Source organism: Lycorma delicatula, chromosome 2 (genome assembly GCF_047948215.1).
Source record: "Lycorma delicatula isolate Av1 chromosome 2, ASM4794821v1, whole genome shotgun sequence".
Taxonomy (NCBI): domain Eukaryota; kingdom Metazoa; phylum Arthropoda; class Insecta; order Hemiptera; family Fulgoridae; genus Lycorma; species Lycorma delicatula.
In genome coordinates this window covers 55,005,869-55,018,063 of record NC_134456.1, presented here as the reverse complement: position 1 = coordinate 55,018,063, position 12,195 = coordinate 55,005,869, and the positions used below count along the sequence as shown (strand labels likewise).

General features: G+C 30.2%; 1 protein-coding gene across 2 annotated transcripts in view; it reads left to right on the top strand.

Moving 5' to 3' along the window:
• The first annotated feature begins 700 nt into the window (after positions 1-700).
• Positions 701-12,195, top strand: part of LOC142320175 (RING finger protein 17-like) — a 42,643-nt gene continuing 31,148 nt past the window's right edge. For both annotated transcript variants that reach the window (XM_075357855.1, XM_075357856.1), the window contains exons 1-3: positions 701-1,216; positions 4,802-4,877; positions 10,143-10,372. In XM_075357855.1, coding sequence (XP_075213970.1) covers positions 10,143-10,372 — 230 coding nt within the window. In that variant the 5' untranslated portion in view covers positions 701-1,216; positions 4,802-4,877. The remainder of the gene's footprint in view (positions 1,217-4,801; positions 4,878-10,142; positions 10,373-12,195) is intronic.

Below are 12,195 nucleotides of genomic sequence, written 5' to 3'. Positions count from 1 at the left end.
CTATAGGAGAATGTTATAAATCAGATGGGTGGATAAAGTGACAAATGAAGAGGTATTGCGGCAAATAGATGAAGAAAGAAGCATTAGGAAAAATATAGTTAAAAGAAGAGACAGACTTATAGGCCACATACTAAGGCATCCCGGAATAGTCGCTTTAATATTGGAAGGACAGGTAGAAGGAAAAAATTGCAGGCCACGTTTGGAATATGTAAAACAAATTGTTAGGGATGTAGGATGTAGAGGGTATACTGAAATGAAACGATTAGCACTAGATAGGGAATCTTGGAGAGCTCCATCAAACCAATCAAATGACTGAAGACAAAAAAAAAAATTAATGTTTGTTCTTGTGGACTATATGGTGCTGAAATTAATTTTTATGATTTATGACTGAGCTTGAAATTTCATATTGGACACTTGCAACTGTTTATTGTGTGTTAATTATTTTGGAGGTTCCTTAAGGACTCCCGTATCACATGTTTTTGTCAGGAAACTTACTTTATGGCTCCGCAAGAGAGCCAATTGTAATTGTTATTGAGAAAAAAAATTAGATAAAGTGAAATGCCCTGGTTTACAACAAAAAAAATCTGCTTTGTTTTTAGTAAATGTACTTGCTCAAAGTAACACTAGGTAGCATTGTTTTCGGATAACCTTTTCTACGAAACAGTTTTGTTTGTTATTTTTTAACCTCCGGGACCACCGTTATGTATTGCTTCAGAGGAGAGGATTAGATGAACGATTTGTAACGTGTATGAGAATGCCATGCCCTGACTGCGACTCGAACCCAGGATCTCTGGATGAAAGGCCGAGACAATACCACTCGTATCAAGGAGGCCGGCTACGAATCAGTTTAGGCGCCAAAAGCGTAATGAATAAATCAAAAACATAACCAATAAATCAACTGTTGGGTTTCACTCTTGTTATTCTATTGGAAATTAAAGTTGAAGTTTAGGTGATTAGTTTTGAAGCCAACATTGTATTATCTGAACCTAAGTTAAATTTTTATTATGTTTGGTTTAAATTTTTGACCATGGATGATACTCGCGATTCGTTTGGAATAGTTTCTAGATGTCGTTTTATTCCTAATGGAATTAAATGTTTAAAAATAAAACATCATTTAAGGTTATTTATTGCAGTTTGGCATTCGTGTTATGTTACAATCTTTAATTGTATCGATGAAAAAAATAAAGCGTTGTTTAAAGAACAAACTGTAGAAAAGGTATGTTACAAATAATTAGTGATGTACTTATTTCAGAATGTATATAGAATAACATGTCTTATTTAAGGGTTCAAAATAAGTTTAATGTTTTACCCAGGTACTTATATGATTCAAATTATTTTGAGTTACTTGGTAGCATGAATTGCAATTCTTGTATTCATAACTATTATAATAGACATAACTTGAGTCATTATCCTAAGAAAATTAATAATAATTAAATTACTAATTCATTTTAATTATATTTATTTTCTTTAGTAACTACATCCACATATTACCAAAAAGGAATTTTGGAGCAAGGAAAAAATTCCATGAACCTTCCAGATTAAAGACATTGTTGATATCCTAATATATCAGTTGCTAAATATCTTAATTATTCTTGTATAAAAGTGTATTTTTCAAATTTGACATGTTTTTGCTTGACTAATGGCAGATGTAATCTAAATACTTATTTTATAACAACTAAAACAGTGCAGTAGTTTCATTTATTCTGTTACCATTGCAAACAGGATTTCAATTAATATCTCTGTAGTGTAGTACAAGTGAAGAAGTTTTGCATTCCTATATTGTACTGGTTTACATCAGTTGAAATTTTTTGTTGGTAATATATAAATAAACTTACGTGAAAAGAAAGGCCAAACTCTGTGGCAGACCAATAGATTCTTGGCCTTTAATCTGGAAGCCCCGAGTTTGAATCCCAGTTAGGCATGACATTTTATTTTTTAATATGCTATAAAAGTATCGATTTTCATGTTCCCATACACATGCTTCTTTGTAAGCATCTGTAATGAATTAATTCATCAATAAAAAAAGGAAATTTTGCCAATGCTTGACTTAATGCAAAACTTGTGCTAATGCAACCAGTCAAAGTAATTTTTTGAATAAATCTCTAAGAAGTTGAAAATGATTTGTTCAATTTTATAACAAATTTGAAATTTCTAAATAACACTACAATGATCCAAAAGGTAAACTTTAAAAATACACTGAAAGAATGAACATTATTGTAATCTATAGTTTTATCTGTAGGCTCTGAATAAAACTGCAGATGGGATTGCACAGTTTACACATAAGCATTATTACTAATAGACTAACCGTACCTTTCACTTTATTGCAGTGTATTATAATAACCATTTCTTACAAACATTCCATGCTAAGTTAACAAATGCAAAACTGTCATTTTCTACCTAATCTATTTTTCCCAAATCTGACCAATTATTGTGCATCTAAGTTTTTTTTTTGGAATGTAAAGGTTGACATTTGCTGGCATACCAGTAAAACTAAAATGTGTGTGTAAACGCTTGCTGACATCTAAGTTGCATGCAGACATAGATAAAAGCCTTTCTGTTTACTAAAATGTTATTTTATACTTATGTAGTCATATACCAAAACTTTCTGCTGTTAACATCTTATTATTGTCAGAGTTTTCTTCAAACATTTCTAATAGTCTCGTATTCTACAGATTTTATTTAGTTATCGATTCTGAATGAAAAAAATGGAATAGCACACAAATTATTAACTTTTGTAGAAGAATGTGAGCATACAAGTGTAGTACTGGTCTTTATGGTAAGATTTCTTAAAAGTGCCTCACATGGCCCCAGGATTTGTCTCCAAGAAATTCATTTTCTCACTCATATAAATTCTTCACCATAATTTATTTTATTTGTTATAGATCAAATTCTTGACTTCCACCTTTACAAAAATTCTGCAGCTGTTGCTATCTTCTATTATCATTTTCACACTAGTTGAACATTTAAAAAATGAACTTTCTTTGAAGACCAAGTTGTAATAAAAATATATAAATCTTTAGTGTTTGCAAGTTCCAGCTTATATCACTACTAGTCTAATTAAGTGAAAGAACATTTTGAGATGTTTAGTAAAGTTAATTGTAGTTACAATATCTGAAAAGTAAAATTGTATTGATTGAAAGTTTGTAGATTATTGAATAAAATTTACATAATCCCAAACACACTGCAGTCTCTGCCAAACTGCTATTACACAAGAGAAATATTGACAGACATGAATTTAGAAACTTCCCTAATTTATCAACAGTATCCTTCAACAATGACGACTTGCTTATTTACTGCCAATACTTGAGAACCTCCACAGTGATTTCAAAGAACAATTCCAGGGCATTTTAAATATGGACGTACCAGACTGTGTGTTGGATCCTTTTTCAAATGTCATTACAACAGGATCATCCCAGTTAGAAGAACAACTTATAGAACTGACAACAAACAAAGAAATAAAATTCAAGAATGGGTACCAAGAATTTTGGCTACAAAAGCCAGTCTCAGAACTGTACACTGGATTATGGTCTATTGTTCAACGATTTCTGATAGCATTCCCATCATTGTATTTGTCTGAACATGGATTTAGTGCTGTAGCAACATTGCTAACCCAAAAAGAGAAATAGGCTGCATTTTACCAAATGTGTCAATTTAGGGCTGATTTTAAGTAAATTCAAGCCTGATAATAACAAACTCATTAAAGCACATCATATTCATCCTTCACATTAATGTAAGTGTAATTTTTCAATTGAAAGCTTTATTTTAATTATTGTTATATTGAATATGCTATCACTGATGTTGCTGGATAACTATATAGATACAATTGTAATTTCTTTGAAAGCAATTTTAATAAAAATATTTTCAAATATGACTAAATATGCATTTTAATTTTAAAATGTAAGTCTCAACTCAGAAATAGGATAGCCCACGCTTAGAAACAATTGCAATTGCTGTTTTTAAGAGTGTGTCTAAATTTTTAAGAGTTTAAAAATTTTGGGGGGTGGTAGAAAATTTTTGATTCTCAATGCGGGCGAAAGAGTTTGAGAATCAATGCTGTAAACCAAAAAAATTAAAAAGCTACCGAATAATGCTCGGTACTTTTTAATGAAAATTTGTATAAGAGCTGTTTTGAAAGTAATAATCATTCGGTAACTTTTCTTGTTGAGATTACCACATCTCCCCGCTCAACGTTAACATTTCTGTTGACATTGTTTGCTGCAGTTTACAATGCCTAGGTTTCTTTATCGCCTTGTGATCATAAAGATATTCACAGGCAGTAGTTGGTTGGTGTGTAAAGTGTTAGTATGGTGAATGAAAGTGGTGCGAGGTGCTTCTAAGTTGTAAAACAAAGATGTTTGAAAAACGTATTCAGGGTGTCGTTAAAGAAAGATGTTGATAATGAACTAAAAAAATTGAAGTGAAAATGGTTGTGTCAGTCTCAGGTTTTTAATTTATTTTCCCAGATGTTTCTAGAACAGCTCTAAGAAAAATTGTACTGGTTGACAAAACATGGTGTGTTGTTTAATAGTAGTGTATGTCTATCTTTTACAGTTATGAGGTGTATTTTTAAGCAGCTACAGATTCAGCTCTAATTAATCTCATTCTATTCAAAAAGTTAAAACTTTTATTTGGTAGCAATTCATAAGTTAATCAATCTGTGGTTAAATGAAGAGATGAAAAAAATTTAAAAGGGAGAACCTTTTTTTTAGTAGAGGAATGGTGATCCAGTCTTAATTACATAAAGTAAAGTATTATATTGTAAGCTAACAATTTTGTAATTTATATTTATAATTTTTTTTAGATCTACACTAGCTGAATTCCCAAATTATGGTTTTAAAAAAGACAGTTCATTAAATAGATCTTCAGGAAGAAATGATGTAAGTTCTTTTCATTTAACTTCTGTTCTGTTTGTATTTATAGCTTTATTTTATTTTTTAAATTACTAGTTTTTATAATTTATTTTATTTATATTTGAATTTCTAAGCAGACCAAGCAGAATATTTTAATGTGATGTTAAGTAGATATCTACCTAACATCACATTCTAATCCTAATTTTACCAGAACTATCCTCATTGCATCATTATACGATTCTATTTCCCAATTTATTACCCTATCTTTTTTTACACGCTTTGCCCTTTCAAAATATCAGTTAACGATCTTGCCTAATTGAATTTTTGTGGCAGCAATTGTTAAGTCTGCTACTGATAATATTACAAAAATTTTTTAAAACTTGCTTTATACTTTTAAATCATACATTAATCAAATGATTATTATACATTGCATGAGTTTAATTAGTAGGTTAATTTGGATTTAAAACCCTGCAGATAAAAAACCCATGGGATTTAAAAACCCATATTGCAGATTTTGCAATTTTTTACACCTTCACCCTTAATTCACTCCCATATGAGAAGGGATGTTTGCAAAAGTAATGGTGGAATATTGTATTGTCACCCAACCTTTGTAACTGCAAAATTTCATCAATCGGCAATGTCAGGAAGCTTGTTAAGGATGCAAGATTTGAGGACAAAATGAAAGAAATTGAAAATTGAAAAAACATTGTGAGTTGAAGTAAAGCAAGTAATAACAATATAGGTTATACATGTTGTCCAGCCAGAAGTTTTCTCATCCTGGTGAAGTAGTTCACCATCTACGTTACCTTGCATGATATTTCTGCATCTATCTGTATTTATCCATCCCCACAGCCTACGTTCAAAATATATTATAGTTTTCTTTAGTATTATGTAAAATTTTAAGGTTTTTATTGAGATGTTAGAGTATTTCAGAGTTTCAGATTGTTTCTAAGTTACAGACTCTTATCACATAGCTGATTAGTGGCTTTTCTGAAAAAATGAACAAGAGCCAAATCTTTTACAGTAATAACATATCTAGTGTATAATTGCTAGCACTATAATGTATCTTTAAATAGTTTATGAGAAATTTTTTTTTTTGTTTAATATTTGCTAAAAAATGTAAACTTTTGTTGTAATGTTATTTTTATATCTAAAAAAATTTAAACAGCATAAAAATAATGTTAGACCTGATATTAAAAAATGTATATTTTATGATTGGACACATTCTTTTAAATAGTTTTGTTTATCAAAAATAAAAATGATCAAAATGCTGCTATTTTTGTTTATATTTCATTTTCACTTTTACAGTCTTATGTAATTGTGGTGCGTAAGAATCTATACTATTTCACTTATTCAATTCTTCCTTCTTTTTTGCAGACATTCAATGATTTATTATATACTCTATCCTGATTATTTTAGTTTTTATAGCATTCATTTTCATTCTTTATTCTGTCCTGTTCTCATTTAAGTTTGAAATCATCTGTTGAGTGTCTTGTGCTTTTGTTTATAAGATAAACCATGTCATCTGCAAACCTTACACAATTTATTCTACTTCCTTCTTCTAGTATATTTTCGTTCCTATCTTAAACATATATATTAAACAAGGTTGGTGATAGACAGCAACTACTCTCCTTTTTACATCAAACCACTCAGTTGAAGCATCCGTTATTTGCATAGTCATTTTCTGATTAAGGTCCAATTATTTAATATTAATCTTCTATTTTTCCAATCTGCTCTTTGGTTTCTTAATATTTCCATTATTCTACCTCATTTTACACAATTGAATGCTTTTTCCATATTCATGAAATTTGCATTTATTCCTTTACTTCTTTCTGTGATAGTTGATATTACTCTGATAGCAACCCTTATTCTCCTCGTGATCCTGAATCCAAATTGCTCTTTTGTAGCCATTTTTATTCAAAATTATAGTCAGAATTCACAGATGAATATTTTTTTGAATGGAAAATTAGTCTATTTGCCCCATAATCTTAAAAGTTAACTGCACCATGCTTTTTAGAGGTTTAAATCTTGGTTATTTTAAGAAAGTCTTCTGGCCACATCCCACTATTGTAAATTGTATTACAGTCACCATTTTTCATAATCCTTATTCACTTGGCCGCTCATCTGTTCCTACTTATTTTCCATTCTTCATACCTTTTATTGTTTGCACAACCCCAGACTTTGTCATTACTGCTCCTACTTCATCCTCTTCCATTTTAACCTGAACTTCTATGGGAAGATCTTGTGATTTATTGTAGATAAATGTAGTTCCACCATATATTCCTTTCACTTTTAAGTACATCTCTCTCGTTGTATAACATTCCCAATTCTAATAGAAATTCCGTTAGGCCTTATATTCTTTCATTTACCCTATATTATTTCTTTTATTTTGTTAGATATAGGAGGACTGCAAATAAAATAATGAGATTAGCTCAGAAAAACTTTTTATTTACAATCCAATTATATATGGACTCTATCACCTTCGAAATAGTTCCCTTTGATAGCCACACAACACTTCAAACGGTTATCCCACTCTTCATTGCACTATCAGAACTCAGAAACCAGAGTATCGTTCAGATGGTCAGTTACATTTTTTTAATGTTTTCTACTATTCCAAAATTCCTTTGAAGTGTTTTTTTAAAGTCGGTAACAGGAAAAAGTCACTTGGACTCAAGTCAGGTGAATAAGGTAGTTGAGGAACTACAGGAATGTTTTTCTTTGCCAAAACTCAGTGAGTGTGTCAAGGTGCATTGTCATGATACAGCATCCAGTTGTCTTTGATGGCTGGTCTCATGTGGGTAACTTTTTTCTGCAGTCTTTCAAGAATTTCTCGGTAAACATATTGATTTACAGTTTGTCCTGTAGGCAAAAACTCCTTATGGACAATGGCATTGCTATCGAAGAAACAAATTAGCATGGTTTTGATTTTTGATTTACTCATTTTTGGGACGTGGTGAGTTTGAAGTGTGCCACTCCATGCTCTGGCATTTTGTTTCTGAGTTTACTCAAATATCCAAAATTCGTCACCAGTTATAACATTTTTTTTAGAAAATCAGGATCAGTTTCAATTTGCCCTAGAAGATCGTAGCACACTTCCACCCTGTTGTTTTTCTGTTCAATAGTAAGGTTTTTTGGGACTAATTTTGCACAAACTTTTTTCATGTCCAATTCGTTTGCTAAATTCTGATGGACTGTGGTATGGTTCAAATTTAATTGTTCTGCAATCATTCTGACAGTTAATTGCCGATCATTCCGTATCAAGTTTCTGATACACTCAACATTGTCATCACTTCTTGATGTTAACGATTTTCCAGAGCATTTTCTTTGATTTGAATTAATTATATTTTTCCTTTAGTCATGGAGTTACATAACAGAAAATGGAAAGTGATTTGTTTTTATTTTATAATTATAAAATTATTATGTTCTGCTTCTTCATTATCTTACACATTTATAACTTTCTTCATCATTACAAAGAATCTCCGTATGCATTTAACAGATTTTTTATCATTCTCTCTAGAATACAAATATTCCTAATTTTTCCCTAGTAAATTACAAAAAAAAAGTCCAGTTATGCTGTAAATTATTATATAATCATAATAGAGATGTTAATAAAAGAAATATTACTTAGATACAAAATAAAATAATCTTATCTTACAAAATAAACTCTCTAAAAAAACTTTAATTTTTTATTAATCGCAATAAGGTTACATAATTTTTGGATGGACGCAGGGAGAGCAAACAATCTCTTTATAAAACCCATTTAAAGTTGCTCAACTTCTGTCACATCACTTTATACCCCAAATCTCTGCAGCAAAATTCCTATATGGCAACAATGCATTTGTAAAAACTTGATATTTAGCTGGTGATGGTGTCCCATTTTAGTTAAAAAAAAAAATACCTGTCCAACAAAAACTCACTTCCCACAGCTTTTCCCTTAAATGTTTCTTAAAACTCTGCTGAGGAGCGAGTCCATTTTCCAGATATTTAAGGTAGTTAACAACCTCATTTAATTTCTCCTTATAATGCTGTTGTTAATTTGCTGAAAATTTCCTATCTTTCCTAAAAACTTAACTTTTTACTTATCTAAGTTGAGAGTTAAATTCTAAATTTCACAGTACTCCTCCATAATTTTAATTGTATTCTGAAGTGTTTTCAGGTCTGATGTAGTAATACAGACGACATCTGCATGTAACAAAGATATTCATATTATCTATCCAAACCCACACCATCCAAAAAATCAGAGAATCATTAATAAACATATATAAAAGCATGTCAGAACACATCCTTACTTTAAACAAGTTTTTGTTTCAAGACTACACGTTAATTCATACCAGTTAAAAGTGACGATTGACTGTCATTATATGAACTTTTCAAAATGTCTATAAATTTTGTCAAAACACTAATATTAACTTATAATACAAGAGATTTCTCTCCATCGAATCAAAAGCTGTGTAAAAATCACACATGGTCTGACTATCATTTAAATTACAATTAATTTTATAACAGAATTACCCCTCCCCCCATAATTAATTGAGATGCTTTCATCTCTCATATTCATGACAAAAAAAAACAACCTATCTGTCGATATTTGAAGCCAGACAGTTTTAATACAACAATTTTTTTTTAAAGTTTCTGTCAATATTTAAAAAACAAATATTATTTTTAAATTTCTTCTTTACCACTTAAATAAGCAGGACTTACAAATTAACTGCACAATTCTTAAGCAGTTTACAAAAAAAAAAAAACACTTATGAATGCTACTATCTTGCCTTTTACATATTCATAAGTACTTCAGTGTATTACTGAATCTTAATGTAAACAATTTAAATTTACTGTTTGCCTTTTAAATATTTTTCAATAATGTTGTGATTTTATTGTTGGATATTTGATATTTCAATAGAAAATAACTTTGAAACTAACCTATAACATATTAGAAGAAGAAAAGCATTAAATTCCAAAATGTTAAATCCAAGAAAAAGAATAATGTGTAGGATTGTATAATTTATTACCTGATTAATTCATAATAATAATAATAATAATAATGATTGTAGTGGTGGTGATTGTGGTGGCAGCGTTGTTGGTGCTGGTTGTCAAATTACTAATTAGCTAATTAATGTAAAGTGAAGAAATACTTAATCTGGTCTGATCTAATATCTTTCCAAATACCTGATATATGTACTGGGTACGTAAGCTTATTATTTGTTTATGACAAATATAAAAAGAAAACTTATTATTTAAATATTATGTTAATTTTTTTCAATATTTTATTACTAGTTCATATGGTAATTCCAGATGCAAGCAGAACATTTATTTGAAACTGTTAGTATTCATTCAAGAAAGAAATATAGCAAGAGTTTAAGTCGAAGCCTTCAGTCTATAAGTACAGTTAGTAGTCTTGAAGTGAAGTCATCTACTAGTGATGATGGAATGATTAGTACAAGACTTCCTGTTACTGTGAGAAAAGTTATTAATCCTGGCAGCTTTTATGTCTCTTTTAATATACAAATTGATGATATGAAAAAGTAAGTAAAAATTTTCTTAAAATTAAATAAAATATTTTTTAAGATTATTGTAAATGTATGTTGATCGTGTCAAATTATGTAATGAAAACACAGAAACAACAGAGTTAGGAAATTATGAAATTATTTTAATTGATGGTTAGTGTGTTTGTTATTAGTGGCCTGAACTTGTGTAGAATTAGCTATAAATTATAGACAAAGACCAATAATTGTACATAATAGTTAGCATCTTGAGTTACAATTAATTGTAATTGGAAGGTTTTAAGTTTGGCTTTAAGTAAATATCTTGTTATAGTAACAAGAACCTGAGCAAGTGGTTTTTTACAACGTATAATTTTACGTTATTGGCTTTTGTGTAGTAGTTTCTAAATGCACAAATTGATAATCACAACTCCACATCATTCAGTGATAAGTAAAAATATTAACTTGCCGTTTATAAAATTATTGATGGGTATATGAAGAACAGCTGTAGTCCCTTTGCAGAATTTCCTAGGTAGGCTTATTATTATTCTTCATATTTATTTGCTTATTATGCAGGAGGTGTTGAATCCATTGGCCTTTCTATGTTATCGCTTATTATATTCAGATAAACTAGTCGAAACAGCAATTCAAATCCCTATTTTACAGTAAGACCCATAAATCTAACATTGCTATGCCACTTCCAATTCTGAATAAAATCATTGCTAAAACACTGTACAATTTTGAGATGTGCAGCATCTGCATTTGGTATATTTATAGTCGAGATCAAGTTTATGTGTGATTTGATTATCTGTATCAACTGGTTCTCTGTTATCATTTGATTTATAAGGACTGAGATAATTACAAACATTTTTTAACAAAACCAACCTTAAGTTACTCTTTAATAGTCACTATGTACATTTAAGCACTAATCATACTGCCCAATACTTTTTCCCATGTCACATTGCTCCACTAACAGTTTAAATAGATAAGTAGGCACTCTTTTTTACAGGTCTTCATCACTCTCAAAACACTTGCCTCCAAGTTTGGTGAATGGATTATAGTCATTAGTGGCCAAGTCAGGACTGTAGGCTGATAAAAAATTTCTCACTTAAATTTTCGAGCAATTTGTTTGTTTTCTCACCATGCATTGTCAAGTAGGATCTAACTACCCAGTACACAATTGGCCCTTATGATTTTGAATTGCTTGATACAAGGACCTTTTTGGTCCCAGAAGACAGTAGCCATAACGTTTTGAGTAGAAACTGTCTGCTTATCTTTTTGATTTGAATGATGAAAGAGAGTTATGTCATTCCATAGACTGTTTACTCTCTGACTTAGCATCATAGCATATAAAACCCTGATTTCATTCCTCGTCAGAATATGGTAAAGAATTTATCTCCATTCTTTATGTAATGATTCAAAAATAACAATGATTTGAACACTTTTTCTGTTCATTACTAAGCCTATGAGGCTCCCACCTCATACAGATTTTTTGTACTTGAAATGAACAGTGGCAATTTTATGGATAGTTGTGCAAGAAACAAATGAAAAATTTTCAATTATTTTATCATGTTACATGCTTCTCCTGTTTAAACACAATGTATCATATCAACGCAATGTAGCAGATCATCTGTAATAATCGATGGGTGACTAGTTTGTTCCTCATTGCATATGTTCTCTCTCTCTCTCTTCCCATGCATTAAAATTTCACCATCACCATCACCGTACTGAAGATTCATCCATCGCATCTTCATAAACTTCCTTGGTTTGACATAGAATATTGCATGGTCACATTTTTCTTCCAGAAATTAAGAAATTGAATTACTTCAGATGTAATGATTGAATAACCTGTTCTCTAGATATGT